Source organism: Peromyscus leucopus, chromosome 16_21 (assembly GCF_004664715.2).
Source record: "Peromyscus leucopus breed LL Stock chromosome 16_21, UCI_PerLeu_2.1, whole genome shotgun sequence".
NCBI lineage: Eukaryota > Metazoa > Chordata > Mammalia > Rodentia > Cricetidae > Peromyscus > Peromyscus leucopus.
In genome coordinates, this window is record NC_051084.1 from 72,462,787 (window position 1) to 72,481,078 (window position 18,292).

An 18,292-nucleotide genomic window follows, 5' to 3' on the forward strand; every position below is an offset into this window, starting at 1 on the left:
GTTGTGACACACACACACTCACACTTCACGCTCACACGGCGAGTACTTTACTGACTGGGCCATCTCCATCCTCTCAGCGACAATTCTCTGTCACTTCACGCCAGCACTGCTTTTCTAAACAGACGATCACATGCTTCACAAAATGACACAGAAATAGTGGGTCCTGCATTTCTAAAGTCGGGGAATGACATGCCATCCCTAAGAAATAAAATTACACATCTTGACACAATGACATATTAAACAGTTCATCCAAAGGATAACTAACTCGTGGTCAAAAGAAAGTATTTTAAGAAGACATTTATGTGTGTAACTCTTACTCAGTAACCGAAAGCCACACTTAGAAGCCAGCACTGAGAAAATACTGTTGGGATCAAATATCACCACTAACAGTCTGGAGAGCATCCTGACTCCCACCCAGACCGTGAGGGCCAACAAACAGCAGGCTTGGGGAGCAGGAAGGTGCTTCCTGGTTTAACATGAACCTCACCTGACATTTCCAGGGTTTCTAACACAGGCCCCGATGCATAAGCTGACCTAGCCACCCAAGAGCCAAAACACAGATCAGAAGATGAAAACAACATGACTCCCTTGTAGGTACAAGGTAGCCAGGCGGCACCCCCAAACACAGGGGGAATCAGGCTGAATGCTACAGTAAATTAAGAAACAGCACCAAGTTGCTGTTTCATTTTTGTCATTTGAAATTATCTGAAACTTGCAAACTGCACAAAATATACAAATATGACAAAGGTCAGCTGGGTTCTGTGATTCTTTGAGAAGAATTCCCACAAACAGAACCCACACAATCCACAAAACAGTGTGAGGAGACACAGCCACCATTACGGTAACGACAAACCTTCAGCTACCACAGAGTCCAGATGCTATGCAGACCATACAAAGGACTGTAATGTTTGTTGGTTGCTTCGATGTCAAAGTCAAGGATTCTGGTGCTGGAGATATTTAATGACTAGAATATATGCCTGAGGTGCATGTCTTCACAGCTATCCCCACCACCATCTTCCTTTACTCTTGGTAATTATCAGATTTAATACAAATTACTTACCCAGATACAACAAACAGATGCCACTTTTCCAAGACACTGGGAGAAAAATATTATTCATCTGACAGCAATCAAGACAAAGAGAGCAATCCGGCCTACTTCTTTCTCGGTGATCATAAAACAAGCCTTTTAGCTTGCCTACATCTTCTCACATTCTACTTCTTGCTCTTTCTTCTGGCTCCTCTCTGGATTGCCCAAACCTTTTTCTTTTAATTATGTATAGTGTTCTGCCTGCATGTATGCCTACACACCAGAAGAGGGCACCACATCTCATAGATAGTTGTGAGTCACCATGTAGTTGCTGAAAATTGAACTCATAACCTCTGAAAGAGCAGCCAGTACTCTTAACCTCTGACCTATCTCTCCAGCCCCATCCAAACCTTTTTCTAGGTGATATTTCAGGAAGGAGTTCTTTAGAGTGATGTAGAAAATGGGCTGTGGCATGGAAAAGAAGGCCAACAGGCTCAGTGGCCTTAATGATTCCAGAAGTGTAATGGGACAATGTAAAGGAGTCCTTTCTCATGCAGGTTGCTCTATACAGCATCCACTCAAAGGATATGATACACAGAGAACCATGACCACGCCTAACAGCAACTTTGAAATCTTCAAAAAGATGACAGAATTCCACAACGATGATTCCATGGACTATGATAAAACCATTAAGCTGATTAACACCAAGGCAAGAGCAACTTTGGACTACAAACTGGTCAGGACGATTTCGAGATGACTAGCTGACAGACTACTTGAACAAGGAATTGTGACAAGCCCTAAAATTTCCTATTATACAGAGACTGGATAAATGATGCAGACTTGACAATTAGCCCCAAAATTTTCTTTTCAGGATTCCCTAAAGATGTCTTCGCCCCTAGAAAGCAGAAAGTAATTTAAAGAAAATGACGCCCACATTCCCAAGAGGTGGGATGGGAGGTTTTTGGTCATTTGAGTTATGGATATTGTCATTGTTTATGATTGTTGGCTATAAGTTGTTAATTGTTAATGGTCAGGAAAAAAACTGAACAAGGAGATTAGATTCAGAGTTTTTGTTAAAAAAAAAAGATAAAAAAATAGGATAAATGGGTAGATTACTGAATCTACACTAAAAGAGAAAGATATAAAAATAACAAAAGGTAGATACTGGATCTATTATGAAAAAAAATTTTTTTTTTTTTTGGTTTTTCGAGACAGGGTTTCTCTGTGTAGCTTTGTGCCTTTCCTGGAACTCACTTGTTTTAAATAAGATAAGTAATGAAAATTTTTTGTCTGAGTTTATCAAATGTTACTAGACTGGACATTGTTATATATATATAATGGAATTTTTTGTCTGAATCTGTCAAATGGACTAGACATTGTTAATGTAATTTTTGACTGTATATATTGTATATACTTATTAGATAGTTTTTCTTGTATTAGTTATAAGCTTTTTCTAAATTTTAGACAAAAAGAGAGGAAATGTGGTGGTATTGTGTTCCCCAAAATATTGTGTACCCTAATAAACTTATCTGGTGTCAGAGACAGAACAGCCATAATATTAAACATGAGGATAGGCAATGGTAGCACACACCTTTAATCCTAGCATTCCAGAGGCAGAGATCCATGTGTTCAAGGATACAGTCAAGCATGGTGACTCTCGCCTTTAATCCCAGAAAGCCTTTAATCCCAGAAAGCAAGCCTTTAATCCCAGGGAGGGATGGAAGAAAGGAAAGATATATAAGGCATGAAGACCAAAAACGAGAAGCATTTGGCTGGTTAAGCATGTGGCCTGGTTAAGCTTTGAGGTTTTGAGCAGCACAGTTCAGCTGAGAGCCATTTGGATATGAGGACACAGAGGCTTCCAGTCTGAGGAAACAAGATCAGCTGAGAAGTTGGCCAGTAAGACCTTCTAAGATTCCTGCTACAAGATCTTAAGCAACTAAACACAAAAAAGTGCTCAGTTTCCTAGATGTTTACTCATTCAGGATCTGACCAAAATGATAAACTTGAAAGTCAGGATTTGTGAGAAGAAAACATCTTCCAAATTATCTTATACCAAAGTCCCAGAGATTTACCAATTAGGGTGGAAATTTCCCTTCACCTAACTAAGGCAGGGCAAAAGGTTTGGAGTTTTTAGATAAGAAGAGGATAGAAGTAGAGGTGACCCCCCCCCCACACACACACACCTCCTGTGGTCAGGTCAGGGTAACTTCCAAGTCCCTCCACCTGGCTAGGCTCCAGGCTGACAGGGCTGACGGGGTGAGGGAGTGCCAGGAGGACTCAGATCAGCATGGTGGGCATGAACAAACAGAAGGCAGATACAGCCATGCCTGCCTCTGCAGAAACCCAGTGGCACTCTGGAGCAACAGAGAGAATCGGGAAAGTGAGAATGAGCAATGCTGCTGAACAGCTGAGCATCGTGCACTCTAAAACAAGCCAGGCAGCTAAACAGACTGAAAACCTAAGGATGGACGTGCACTGCCCCGAGAAACAGAAGACAGATACGTTTTCACCTGGGCTGAGTATTAAGTCCTCAGACTCTGTCACACAGGAGAACGTGACAAACAGCTGCACTAGAATAATGACTACAGGAGGAAAGGAAAGCAGTGCTCTCCCCTACACTCGATTCAGTGTGTTCTAGTGTGGACCGCACAGTTCACTGCATAAACGAGGCAAGGAAACCAAATACAGTCTCACAGCTTCACAAATAACCAGTGTAAGTGTACATGCCCGACCAAAAGAAATATGTGTATTGTGATGTACAGAAGTACAGAATTACAGACATATATGAAGTCCCATTTTAAATACAACTTCTTACAGGGATTCTTGACAGAGAAAATAACTTGGTAAACAACTTAAAGGCACCTCAACCCACAGACACAGTACCAATACAAAACTCTTCTAGGGGGCTGGAGAGATGGCTCAGCATTTAAGAGCACTTGTTACTCTCACAGAGGACATGGGTTCATTTCTCAGCACCCACATGGTGGCTCAAAACAATCTGTAATTCCATAGGGGCTCTGAAACCATGTTCTGACCTCTACCAGCACCAAGCATGCATGTGACACACACATACACATGCAGGCAAAATATTTACTCATTAAAAAGATAAAATGGAGCCGGGCGGTGGTGGTGCACGCCTTTAATCCCAGCACTCGGGAGGCAGAGCCAGGCGGATCTCTGAGTTCGAGGCCAGCCTGGGCTACCAAGTGAGTTGCAGGAAAGGCGAAAAGCTACACAGAGAAACCCTGTCTCGAAAAAAAAAAAAAAAAAAAAAAAAAGATAAAATGAATAACCATCATAAACAACAACAAAAAACACTTCACTAAGGCCGAGGGCTGAGGGGTAGTGGACTTCCTGAGAGTCCTGCAGCACCTTTCCCGGAAGCCCAAACACACTGTGCAGCGTTTCCCTTTGTTCCTGCAACCAGGTCCACCAATGAAACAGATTCGAGAACAAGGGAAAAGACGGACAGAGATGCAAAGAGAAGCTCATGTGAGACCGAAGAAAGCTATGGAAGATGACCAGATGCTGAAAGGAGAAACGTCAGCTCATTTCCCGATGACGCCACTTCTCCACTGCAGGGCACCCCAACAGTCAGGGCACTGTAAATTGGTCTGTCAAGGATACTGTTAAAGGCACAAACAGCAAAGATTTGGGAAGCCAGCCCCAAGCTACTAAAGCTGCTCAGAAACTGTTTTCTAAGGAGAAATGGCCTCCTACAGACAATATCATCGGGCTGGTTTGATCCCAAAATCTGTGTCCTTCTTGGGCAGAACTGTCCCATTCAGTTTGAATCTGCTTGGGCACTTACTAACATTTCTTCTAGAACATCCAAACAGACCAGGGCTGTGGTAGATGAGGTGCTATCCCAGCACTCATTTCTCTTGGCATCAGTGAGCAAAGTGTATTGGCTCTTGGAAAGATTGCAGGTTTCTGAGAAACAGACATCAAATATGGTACAGCTGACCAACTGTGGGCTCTTCTTGCAACTCCTGATCAGCATCCTTGGCATGTGGCTACTTATGTAATCTTACCTGGACACTTTCAATCTGCCGTTGAGAAGATTCTTCCTACTCTAGTTCATCTTCTGCATGACAAGGATCCAGAAGAATCAGCAAATCCCTGCTGGGCTATTTCCTACATTTCTTTTCCTACTTGACTGACAGTCATTGAAATGGCTGTGAAGACCAGAGTTGTGCTCAACCTGTGAAGCTGCCAGGAGCTACTGAATTGCCAACCGTGACTCCTGCACTAAGGGCCCGGGGAATAGTGAAGCTGGAGCAGATGAGCAGACTCTGATTGTGACAGATTCAGGAGTACTTGCAGTCTTTCCCAGACTGCTAACAAAGCCAAAAACTAATATTCAGAAGGAGGCCACATGGACAATGTCAGACATCACAGCCAGAAGGACCAGACATACAAGTTGTGAGTCACAGCTTAGTCCCATTTCTCGCTGGGGTCCTCGCTAAGGTGGACTTTAAGACACAGAAGGAAGCTGTGTGGGCTGTAACCAGCTACACCCATGGTGGGACTGTTGAACAGATTATGTATCTTGTTCACTGTGGCATAAAAGAACCTTTGATGAACCTCATAAGTGCAAAAGATACCAAAATTATTCTGGTTATTCTTGATGCCATTTCTAATATCTTTCAGGCTGCTGAGAAACAGCGAGACAGTGAAACTCAGAATAATGAAGAGAGTAGAGGGTTGAACAAAACTGAAAAGCCCTGAAAATGAGTCTACAGACAAGGCCTCATTAAGCTTTATTGAGAAGTACTTCTCAGTGGAGGAAGAAGATCAAAACGAGGTGCCAGAAATGACCTCGGAAGGCTTTGCCTTCCAAGTTCAGGATGGGGCTCCTGGGACCTTTAGCTTCTAATGTCCAGCTGAGGACGTGCTGTGTCTCTTATAGATTTCTCTTCCTGTTCTCTAAGAACTCTTTAAATGTGGTTTGTTACTGTAGCATTTTTACAAAGAAACTATACTTGAACAGTTGTAAACTGTACATACTTTGTCTGAGTTTCATACTTCTACATAGAATTTTGTATCCTGCAATGTCCTGTAAATAAAGATTAAGTTCCATTCTTCTTTACAAAAACAAAAACACTGAGGGTGGGCTGGGGAGACATATGGGAACGTGAGGGATCAGGTCGGGGCAGCATGGAGGAGAGTAACGAAAGAGACATCGTGATAGAGGGGCCATTCTGGAGTTAGGAGAAACCTCATGCCAGGGAAACCCCCAGGAACCTCCAAGGATGACCCCAGCTAAGACTCCTTCTCCAGAATGGTGACTACCCTAATTGTCATCAGAGATACTCTATCCTGTAACTGATGGGAGCAGATACGGAGACCCACAGCCAAGCACAGGGCCAAGTTCCTGGAGTCCTGGGGAAGAGAGGGAGGAGGGATTATATGAGCAAGGTCATGACAGGGGAACCCACAGAGACAGCTGACCTGAGCTAGTGGGAGCTCACAGACTCTGAACTGACAGCCAGGGAGCCTGCATGGGACCGACCTGGGCCCTCTGCATGTGTGTGACAGTTGTGTAGCTTGATCTGTTTGGGGGCCTCTAGTATTGGGATCAGGACATGAGCTTGCTTTTAGGAATCTATTCCCCATGCTGGATGTCTCCACCCAGCCTTGATGCAGGGGGAGGAGCCATCTAGCTACACAGCCAGCCACAAAGTAAGAGTAAGATTTACAGAAGTTAGAGCATGGGAAAAGTCCAGAGGCAAAAGCTAGCTGGGTTAAAGATAAGAAAAGCTGGCAAGAAACAAGCCAGGCTAAGGCCGGGCATTCGTAAGTAAGAATAAGCCTCTGGGCCGGGCAGTGGTAGCACACACCTTTAATCCCAGCAATTGGGAAGCAGAGGCAGGTGGATGTCTGTGAGTTCGAGGCCAGCTTGGTCTATACAGCAAGTTCCAGGACTGGCTACAAAGCTACACAGAGAAACCCTGTCTCGAAAAATCAAAAAAAAAAAAAAAAAAAAAAAAAAAAAAAAGAAAAAAAGAAAAAAAAAAAGCCTCCATTTGTGATTTATTTGGGAGCTGGGTGGCAGGCCCCCCAAAAGAGAAAAAAAACCCAATACTTCATATTGGATTTTATTCTTTCATTATCAAATATATTTCATATACTTATCTGTACCAAAAACAAAAAATCTGAAACAGAGTTAAAACTAGAAAAACAATTAGTTTTGCATCCTCTTTCATAACTCATGCTCGTTTACCTACAATCAGTCCTTCCCTGTCTCCTAATAGTTAGCCTTTCTTGTTCTCTCTCTCTCTCTCTCTCTCTCTCTCTCTCTCCTCTCTCTCTCTTTTCCTCTCTCTCTCTCTCTCTCTCTCTCTCTCTCTTCCTCTCTCTCTCTTCTCTCTCTCTCTCCCTCTCTCTCTCTCTCTCTCTCTCTCTCTCTCTCTCTCTCTCTCTGATTTTTCAAGACAGAATTTCTCTGTGTAACAGTCCTATTCTGGCTATCCTAGAATTCACTGGCCTCGAACACACAGAGATCCTCCTGCCTCTGTCTCCCAAGTGCTGGGATTAAAGGCGTGTGCCACCATCACTGGCTCTTGTTCTCTTTTTTAGGTTAACCTGTATCATAGGTACATTTGTTTATGTATGTACAAATTATTTGTGTGATTCTGTACATGAGGGAGACCACATAAGTTTTCATATGATGGTTTCTGTAAAGACACATAAAGCTACAAAACTGGATCAGAAAGAGTCATATAATCACCTGTGTGTGAGCCGTGAAGTTTCCAACGTCCAACGTCCCTGCCCCAGATGACAACGTGTGATTCGGTCATCACACCATCTTATAAACAGCTCTTGTCCACTTTGGAGGGGACATCACTTGCTGAGCCTCTCCAGCCACCAAATTAAACTACAAACTATGGGTATCTGATCTTTTTGCAAGATGTACTCATATTCCAAATGATCCCTCCTCCACTCCCCCCCTCTCTCCTCTTCCCTCTCTTTAGGTCCATTGTGTTCTAAACGTTAACATTCTATCCTTCTTTTATTCCCACATTTTTGATGTTGATAAAGGCATCTCCTCCACTTGAAAGCAGCTCTTCAAGATGAGTGACACAAGGGGTCATGAAGGAGACGAGAATCCGCAGCAGCCTGACTGCAGATCATCTGTCTCGATGCAGAGTAGCAGGCTGAATTAACTCTGAGACGTGACTTATCTCCTCACCCAGTGCTGTGGTAGCAAGAGAAGGCACACAAACCCATATCTGTGGCATACACAGAAGGCTGCTGCGCTCCGTGCCAACAATCAACAGTTGTGTGAAGAAAAGCCTTCACTTCACATTTTTTTTTTTTTGGTTTTTTCGAGACAGGGTTTCTCTGTGTAGCTTTGCGCCTTTCCTGGAGCTCACTTGGTAGCCCAGGCTGGCCTCAAACTCACAGAGATCCGCCTGCCTCTGCCTCCCGAGTGCTGGGATTAAAGGCGTGCGCCACCACGCCTGGCTACTTCACATATTTAAAGAACAATTTTTCAGACAACATATTGATCCTGTTTCTCCTCCCCCACCTCCTCCCAGACCATCCCCCACACTCCTATTCACCCGCTTTATGTTTTCTTTTCCTCTTTCAAAAAAAGAAACAAAACAAACAAAAACCAGAAATACAAAGAACCCTCAATCACCAATGACTTCAGATAGACTTGATCCTGGCCTATTTTTAAAATATATTTTTGATTAATTTTTTGAGATTTTATGCATTATATTTTGATCATATGCACCCCTCTTCCAACTCCCTAAATCCACCACTCATTCCATACCACCAAATTTTGTGTCAGTATATTTTTTAAACACATCCAACCCAATCAGTGTTCGGGCATATGGCCATCCACTGTATCATGTTCCACTTACCAGGATCACATGCTTAAAGAAAGCAAACTCTCCCTGTCCTAGGAGCTATCAGTTACCAATAGTTCTTCAGCAGTGGGTGAGACTTCATGACCACCTTCCTCCTCTGTCAATCTTGAGACTGCGACTACCTTGAGCATGATGTCACAACTACTGTGAGTTCACATGTACAACTATCCTGCTGTGTCTGGAGAACACTGCTCTATTGTAGACATCTACTGCCTCTAGCTCTTACAATCTTCCTACCTCCTCTTCTGAAATATCCCTGAGTCTTGGCAGAAGGGGGTGTGTTATAGATGTCCCATTCAGGGTTAAGTACTCTATAGTATCTTATTCTCTGCACCTTGACAAATTGTGATTCTATGTGATATTCACCATCTCTAAAAAAAGAAGCTTTTCTGATGAGTGTTGAGAGATGCACTAATCTGTGAGTATAGCAATGACTCATTAGGGGTTGGTTTAATACTATGTCCATTTAGCACAACAATAGTAGTAAGAGCCCATCCAGCCACAGGTTCCTGGCCCTGAGTATGATGTGATGCATGGGTTCCATCTTATGAAGTGGGCCTTAAATCACATCAGAAAGTGTTTGGTTACTGCCATAACAAATTCATGCCTCTATTGCCCCATGAGCATATCTTGTCACACCAGTCATTGTTATAGCTTGCAAAATTTGTAGCTAGGTGAAATCTATGACTATTTTCTCTTCTGGCACCTTCTGGCACTAAGAAAGACAGCTAGAGTAGAAAGTTGATTTCTCCACAGTCTGTGATTCAAGTGTACAGTGTTTAACCAGCTACTGCCCACCAGCAGTGAGTAAGCGCCCTTTCCTTACATCCATGCCAGCATTGATAGTCTGCTTTGTGGTTCTTAGCCATTCTGACTGGGTAACATAAAATCTCAAAACCGTTTTAATTTGCATTTCCCTGACAGCTAGGAATGGTGAACGATTAGTGGTTAAAAATACAAACCCAGCTATTTATATTTCAGTTTGAGACCTCTGTTTAGTTCCAAGCCCATTTTTGAACTGGGTTGAATGTTCCCTTCACGTTTCTATTTTTTTAATTCTTTGTATACTCTAGATACTAACCTTCTGTCAGATGTGTGGCTAATGGAAGTTTTCCTTAATCTCAAAAAAATAATTAAAAATAACTTGGAGGTATTTCTTCATTGACTATTTTATGGAATAAAAACTGGTGCTGGTTCATTGGAAGTCTGGTAGAACTGTACATTAAATACATATGGCCCTTAGGCTTTTTATTTAAAAAATTTTGTTTTTTTAAATATTATTTTATAATTAATTTAATTTTACATATTAGCCACGGATTCCCCTGTCCTCCCTCCTCCTACCCCCCAGTCTTCCCCCCTAATCCATCCCCTGATTCCCACCTCCTCCAAGGCAAGGGGAGTCAGCCCAGCCTGGCAGATTCAGTTGAGGCAGGTCTAGTCCCCTCCTCCCTGCACCAAGGCTGAGCAAAGTGTCTCAGCATGGGCCCCAGGTTCCAAAAAGCCAGCTCAAACTCCAAGGACAGGTCCTGTTCCCACTGCCTGGGGCCTCCTAAACAGTTCCTTCTTTTATTTCATTGGATGTTTTGCAGTCCAATCTGTTAGTATTTTAATTGGGGATTGACACCATTAATAATGAGAGTTATTACTGAACAGTCTATTCATTCCTGTCATCTTGTTGCTTTCATGGTGTTTTATTATACCTTTCTTGATTAAATGTTCTGGAATTGGTTATTCCTCTGCTCTCTTGGGTGTATTTAACCTTCTCTTCAGAACTAAGCATTTCCTGCAGTAGATGGGGCTGTCTGCATCTTGTCTCGAGCAGGAAATGCTCGGTCTCTTGCATGTCTTAAGTTTCCATGAGATCTAGGCTGAAATGGGAGGGAGGATGAACACTTGGTATACGGTGTGACTACTGTTATGGCTGATCTTCACTCTCAACCTGGTAGGGTTTAGAATCACCATGGAAACATCCCTAGGTTTGTCTATGAGGAAGTTTAACAAGGGAAGGAAAAGCCACCCTGATTGTGGGTGGCTCCATCCCATGGGCTGGTGTCCTGGAATGACTGAAAAAAAAAGGGCAGTAATGACGTCTGGTTAGTTTCACTCAGAGGATTATTTCTCCAAATTACTTCTCTATGCACCCTTTCCTGCATTGCATGTTTATTAATATTTGAAAAAAGCAGGATTCCTCATAAAACAGTGCGGGAAATGTTCACCCAAGATGTCTCTATTTCCCTGAATCACCTAAACTCCTTTAAATTACAGCTTTCAGACCCAAACAGTCAAAATGTTTTAGAGAGGATGAAGGATGCCGATCCTATTCTCTCAAGCACAGAAGATGTACCAGAGGAAACTTCATTTTCGTTTTCTTCGGCCTTAGCTAGCGTTTCCAGGGACACTCGTCCTGAATATCCTCAATGCCCTACCTGAGAGGAATGTCCACACTGCCAGACTAAGAAGTCACTGCTGATACACACAGCCAGTTCTAACATCCTCACCTACTTTAGGAATTTGAAGTAAGTGCTGCTCACAAATTAAATTCTTCCTTAGCAGGCCAGTGAAATGGCTCAATGCTTAAAAGTTCTGCCTTGTAAGCCTGAGGACATGAGGTCAGTCACTGGATTCCACAGTAGGAGAGAAACAAGTCCCAAAAGCTGTCCTCTGAGCTGGCATACACGATACGGCGCGTGCTGAATCGCCCTCCACCCCTCACATATGAACACACAATAGAAAAAAATCTCCCTTGGAGTTATAAAAAATTATAAGAGCACAAAAAGAGAGCAGCATGTGATTAAGAAAATGCAAGATAAATCTTAAAGGCAAAACTGTGATATTCCAGATGTCTTGAAGATAATTTGAGGAGCAGCTGCCTTGAGGAAGGTAACCACCACCCAGTAGTGTTCCATATGGGAGCACCTGCCCTTGATGGGATTCCAAACTCATCTTCCAAAACATCGAATTCATTACTGGGTTGAGGGGAAAGTGGAAGCAAAATAAATCAATGACTAGTTCCAAGACAGGATAAAAGGGTTTGTTTGTTTGGTTTAATCACATACATGTAAGACACAGAGCATCCATGAGAAGTTCGTTCAGATTCAGTTTTTAGGAAGTTCATGTTTAATCTGAGGAAAGAGTCTCTGAACCCTGCTTTCTCACACAACAATACAATATGAAACGTGTGTGTGTGTGTGTGTGTGTGTGTGTAGCCTTAGTTGTTCTTGGCTGTCCTGGAATTTGCTCTGGAAGCCAGGCTGGCCTCGAACTCACAGAGATGCGCCTGCTCTGTCTCCTGAGTACTGGGATTAAAGGTGTGTGCCACCACCGCCTGGCTAACAGGAAACTTTTTCAAGGACAACAAAGTGAGAGGAGACACTCTTCCAGCAGAAGCACATGATGCATGAGACAGGAAAGAACAGGTCAGCAAAAGCTGTTGCTTACATCTGGTGTGGTACCCTAAAACACCCTCCTCCCTAGGAACAGGACCAACAGGACTCACCATGTCGTAAGTCGTTACAATCTTCTTCAGAACCTCAGGCACGATGGCCTGCAGCTCCATGGTGGGGTAGGGCTCACTAAGATTCAAGACCACCAGGGGGGTGTTGTCAGGCCCCAGGAATCGAGGTGACACAGCCAGCATGCACTGCATGAGGTTAGCCACCGAGGAGAGGCCACACAACTCCTTGAATGATACCACTGCATTCTGCAAAATAGAAAAGAGGCCCTTCTGGGTCACTGTGATGGCTATTCCTGGTTATCAACTTGACCACATCTGGAATTAACTAAAACAGAAATGGCTGAGCCCACCCTGTGAGGGAGTTTTTTCTTAATTAAATAATTTGAAATATGAAGACCCACTTTTTTGTCTGTTTGTTTGTTTGTTTTTTGAGACAGGGTTTCTCTGTGTAGCCTTGGCTGCCCTGGAACTCACTCTGTAGACCAGGCTAGCCTCAAACTCAGAGATCTGCCTGCCATCACCACCTGGCTGAAGACCCATTTCTAATCTGGATCTTAAAGTGGGAAAATAAACTTTAATCCAGATCTCTTGAGAAGATAATCTGGGCCACACCTTCTGTTGGAAATCTATAGAAAGGGCATGGGAGAAGGAAGCTTTCTCTTCCTTTGCTGGCTTGCTCTGGCTCTCACTAGCAAATCCATTCCTTCACTGGCATTAGAGGCCAGGATTCTGGTGTATACTGAATAACAGTCGAGACATCCAGTCTGCTAGACTGAACAATCACTAGATTCTTGGACCTTCCATTGTTAGATAACCATTGTTAGACTAATTGGACCACACCTGTAAGCCATTCTAAAAATCCCATATCTATACGTGCGTGCGTGCGTGCGTGCGTTATAAGTATATACACATATATAAAGGGGACTTTTTTCCTAGTCAGAGTATGAGTCATAAGTGTGACTCCAGGCATGCTTGTGCCTTGTGTGGACAGAGCAGGTGGCCAGAAGAAGCAGATCTAGAGATCTAGGCTCCTAAGTAATCCATGTTCTGGAATAAGTTTTGAATTAAAACATTTCAGTTTAATTAATATTGCTTTAACCACGGCCATCAAGCTATGCATGGTCTTGTTCAAACTCATCTTGTGACATGTACGGAGGTGCATTACTAGGCTATCTAAAGTGTCCTCCCCAGCAGCCTGTGGTAGCTCCTCTTGCATCTGTCACCTCAGCCTGGATTTCCCCTTTCTACCGCCCACCCCTAACTGCAGCACAAGTCCCCTGAGGGCAGGCTGCCATCCATTGGTTCCCGGCGGCACACTCTCACAGGCAGCTTGAGGATGCAGAGTGGTGCGCCACTAAGTACCACTACAGATGGCCTCGCGGGCTCAGCACAGACAAGCCCTGGAGGTGTGATGGTTGAGCCTTAACAGGTCCCAAAAGGAATTACGTTCCATATGCACACCAACAGCCACAGGCAAGGGACAATGTGGTTTATTTGGAACTAAGAGTTTGCCAAAATGCATGCGCCCTCAACAATGGAGAACCCTTCCAGTTTTGGTTATCCGCTGACTTTGAGAGGAAGGCAATGGATGTCCTTATGGCAGGCAACTGTTCTTATTCCAGAGATGGCTACAGAATTAGATAGGAAACATAGTGAGTGTTTCCTGGGTTAGGATTCACTGCTAATGTCATTTTTATAATAGTGGCGTAAGAGCAAACAAATGGGATGGAGAGATGACTCAGTGGTTAGCAGCACTAGCTGCTTTCCCAGGTGACCTGGGTTTGATTCCCAGCACTCACATGGCAATTCACAACCATCTGTAACTCCCGTTCCAGGGGATCCGATACCTTCTTCTGGGCTCTGTGGGCACCAGGCATGGATGTGGTGCACAGATACACATGCAGGCAAAATAATACTCATACATACAAAACAAAGCAAGTATTTTTTAAATAAGCAAGCATCTTATAATACCTACAACATAGAACACATCTCCCACACTGCTGTGGACTCTCTGTAAGGGAGACCCTAGGGGTTTATTCCTACATTGCTTACCAATATATTACATCTAGCCTATAGCTAGAGGTGTGGCTCATCCTTTATCAGGTATACAATTCCTAACGGACTGCTCTGAACCATGTTATTTCAGAACAAATTATCTTAAGACTTTCATAAATGCATTTACCATAAATATTTTATGTAAACAATTATCTATCCTCTAAAATCAAAAGAACAATGGCTCATTTAAATGTTTCCAAGCACTAGAGCTCCACAAGAAAGATCTGTAACACATCCCTTTACTTTAACCAATCTACCTTTTGCTAGGTCATCAATTTGTGTTCCATCTAAGAAATAATAATATCCAATAACATCAGAGATTCCCATGTACACTATATTTTTTAAAAAAGCTGTTAACTGGTCATAATAGGAACATGGATAAGCAGCTTGTGAGTCAGCAATAAGACCAGTTTATTCTAGCATCAGTCAATATTTCAACAACCACAGTTTTGGAAGTTTAAATGATGAGAAATGAGACCAGTAATAAACATTCTAACAACCAGTTGTAATTTCAAAGTATTTAAAATTAAATCTACTATTGCAAAAAATAAACATCCAGAAATCATAGACATGCAAGTAGAAATCTAACCATGAACACACACCTGCATGTTCTCTCTCAGGTCCGTGGCATCCCGTATGGGGGGCTGGGCATTCTTGAACACCTCATCTACGGTTTTAATCCACAGTGTCCTCAGAGATGCGTATTCGCGGGACTTCTTCCCTTTCCTCACAGAAAGGCCCCTTTTATGAGGTTTCCCTCCTCCTCTTCGGTTAGTGATGGCCACGTGGACAAACAAGGAAGCATGGGCAAGGACCTCTCCAGTCAGGGACTGCAGAGGGACATGGCGGTAGCCTGTCTGTAAACACTCAAAGGGAATCGTGTACTGGCCAATAAACTCGTCCCCAATGTAGTCATCGTCCAGCACTACAAAGCGCACCATGGCCAGTTCAGGGAGGTTGATTTGAAATTCAAAGCTTTCATCAAAAATGGGAGCATCTCCATTCTGATTCACGGTTTTTGTCCTTTGCTCTGCACAGTCAGCAGGAATTCCATGGATTTCCACATAGACATAAGGATCCACTACATCACCTTTGGCACCCGACCCTTTGGGCTTGGGAAAGTTCTGGCCACTGATAATTTTAATGTGAAGCAACTGAGGTGAGACTCCGGGAACAGAGTCCTTTGTGTTGGCACTGAAGAAGGAGACTTCCTCCCTCATGATGGCTGGCCGAAGAACATAGCCACAGTTCCCATTCTGCCGAAACCAGCCGATATTCAGGTCCATCATCAGTCCTGGAGTCTGGAAGTTCATGGCCACAATTTGACACCCACATTTCCAGAAATCTTGAGGGTTCATGTTACTCGAATCAATTCTCATTGGACTAGGAAAGACCCTGGCAAGAAAACGCTTATTGTAATTTACAAAGTCCCCAGGGTTTTCATTGGCATATTTGCTGGCAAGCACTTCATTAAATGAACACACTTCCCAGTACTTCTGCACCTGAAAGGACACCTGAAATTCCTTGAACTGGACTGACTTACAGATGCTGACCAGTTCAGACAGGTCTTTGCAAAGCTGAAAGCGCTTCACAGGCACCTGGCTGGGCTGTTCCACGATCTCTTTCCCCATCCTCTGAGACATTTCTGCCCCTTCATCTTCATCAGTAACATCCCCTTCCACTCCGGGGCAATTTGAAGACAGCTTCTTGGCTTTGATTAGTATTTTCCCTCTCAGGACATCCGGAGACGGCAGGTAAGACTCCTCCATGTTGGGTGATGTTGTATACAGCTTGTCTCCTAAAATCTTCTTCATGTGTTGGACCATCACTTTCTGCTGTTTAATAGAACAGTGGTTTTCTAAACATAAGATGAGAGGATACTCAGAAGCAAAGAATGCATACTTGTTAATAATATCGATGACACTGCGGAAGACTATCTGAGAGGTCATGGTATGGCCTGTGTAAATCACAGGCTCGTTATCTGGCCCATCCCACACATCTAATTCAACACTCCTGCAACCCATTTTAAGAGCACGGATATACCCTGTGATGTCAGAGGGGCCCCGGAACTGGTCCTCTATCAAGTATGTATTATGAGAGGAGTTTATAAAGTAATGAGACAGTGGCTGCTTCATATCCTGACAGACCTTCTTATGCTCTGGATCAAATATGTAACAATCAGGTGACATCAGGTAATTAGTGAACCCATCTATGGAGAGCCAGCCCTTTTCCTGACCTTCTTTGGATGGCTCATATTTGTGAATAATTTCAAGGCTTATCTCCTCATTTATATGTGCTACACCCTGTTCTGCCTCAAGAAACATCATAAGGTCCTTGGTATCAAGGAATTCTTTATTGCTTGAAAACTGGACTAAAAGGAAGTAAATTTCAGGTCTAGTACAAAGTTCATGAAAAACCTCAATAAATTCTTCTTTTGTGACTTCAGTATCAGCTTTGTCCTTTGATTTATGCAATTCTTTGAACTTAAGCTCAATTTTGCTTGTTTTTAAACCAGGATTGAGGTTTCTGATACATTGTACAGCATTACACAGAGTTATATGTCCAAGATCATCTACATCAATTTCACTAAACATTTGTGAAATCCAAGAAGTCCTCATGTTGTCTTGGCTACTTTCTAACATATCAAGTGTATGTTTCCCATAAGAAATCAGGTACCGGAGTCCCGTCACCCAGATGTTCGCAACATCTGCAGAATTTGCAACCAAATCAAGTGACTCATAATTCTCTCCATATATGACTGAAAATGCACAATCTTCAGATATCTGCTCAGAAATGCCATTACTGCGGAATATATCTGTGTTTTTCCCTGTTCTCACTTCCTTGATAGATTTGATATCAATCTTGGCTTTCTCAGAATCCTTCTTAGATGGCTCCCACCTCAGGCTTTGCATGTCAGCGTCCAGCAAAAAGTACCGATGATAAATCCTGGAGTTTGACCGAACCTTTTTGAGTTCAGAACCCTCAACCATTGAGTTGATACAGTCACTGGCACTGCTGATCTTCTTCTCTGTTGGCATGCTGCTGAACGACACAGTTTTCTTCCTCTCTCTTTTCTGTTTCGTTCCATCCTGGAGGGGAGAAAAGTGTGTGAGGATAACATAAACGCAGGTGTTCGTGTTCAGACAAGGAATTACATTTTAATTCCCTGAAAAATGTAGGCTATGATTTCCTATTCTGGCTCTTGTGATGAATGACAGCTGTTCATCTTTAAAGCTTAGAAGAGAACTTAGAGACTCAGTCTAATGCCAATAGGAAAGAAAGTATTGCTTAATAAACATACTCATGCATGACAAGGCATCCCAGTCACAGAGAGCAGAGACTTGTCTATAGACCTGGCTACAATTTTCAGGAAATACAGGACTCCTTTCCTCACAAAAAATCAAGAATTCCAAGACATCAAGAGAAGAACATGAAGCCAACCACAGTACCCACCTGTGTGGGGCCTTTGCACCTCCACCACTCATGTGCCTATGCAGATGCAGATCTCCTACATCAATGTTTCCTACAGACTTAGCCCTACAGGCCTCAAAATCACCTACGTTACTTGGTTAACGTAGTGCAGATTTCTGAGTCTGTGCAATGAGACCTCTAGGGATGGTGAAGGGATCCGTATTCAGCAGCGTCCCACATGCTGGGGGCAGAGACTAAAGCCTGAGAGACATTTTCTAGCCACTTGGGTTCACTGGTATGTTTTGAGTATTTTATTTCTCAACTCTATATATGACTAGGCCAGAAATGGTTAAGCATGAACCCACACAATGTATGTTAAATGGATAGACATGAATTCCTGGCTTTTGAACAGTATCACAGTAAGCTAGTCATGGTCCTGCAAACTTCAGGTAGACACAGATT

The 18,292-nt window shown here is 43.1% G+C and overlaps 1 protein-coding gene and 1 pseudogene across 1 annotated transcript in view; one reads left to right on the forward strand and one right to left on the reverse strand.

Annotated features, from left to right (window-relative positions):
* The window catches only part of Plcl2 (phospholipase C like 2), a 183,709-nt gene that overhangs the window by 69,401 nt on the left and 96,016 nt on the right, over positions 1 to 18,292 (reverse strand). Inside the window, exons 2-3 of the mRNA XM_028882507.1 lie at positions 15,022 to 17,508; positions 12,407 to 12,610 (exon numbers count right to left, since the gene is read on the reverse strand). Coding sequence (XP_028738340.1) covers positions 12,407 to 12,610; positions 15,022 to 17,508 — 2,691 coding nt within the window. The remainder of the gene's footprint in view (positions 1 to 12,406; positions 12,611 to 15,021; positions 17,509 to 18,292) is intronic.
* Positions 3,754 to 5,909, forward strand: LOC119086805 (annotated as a pseudogene).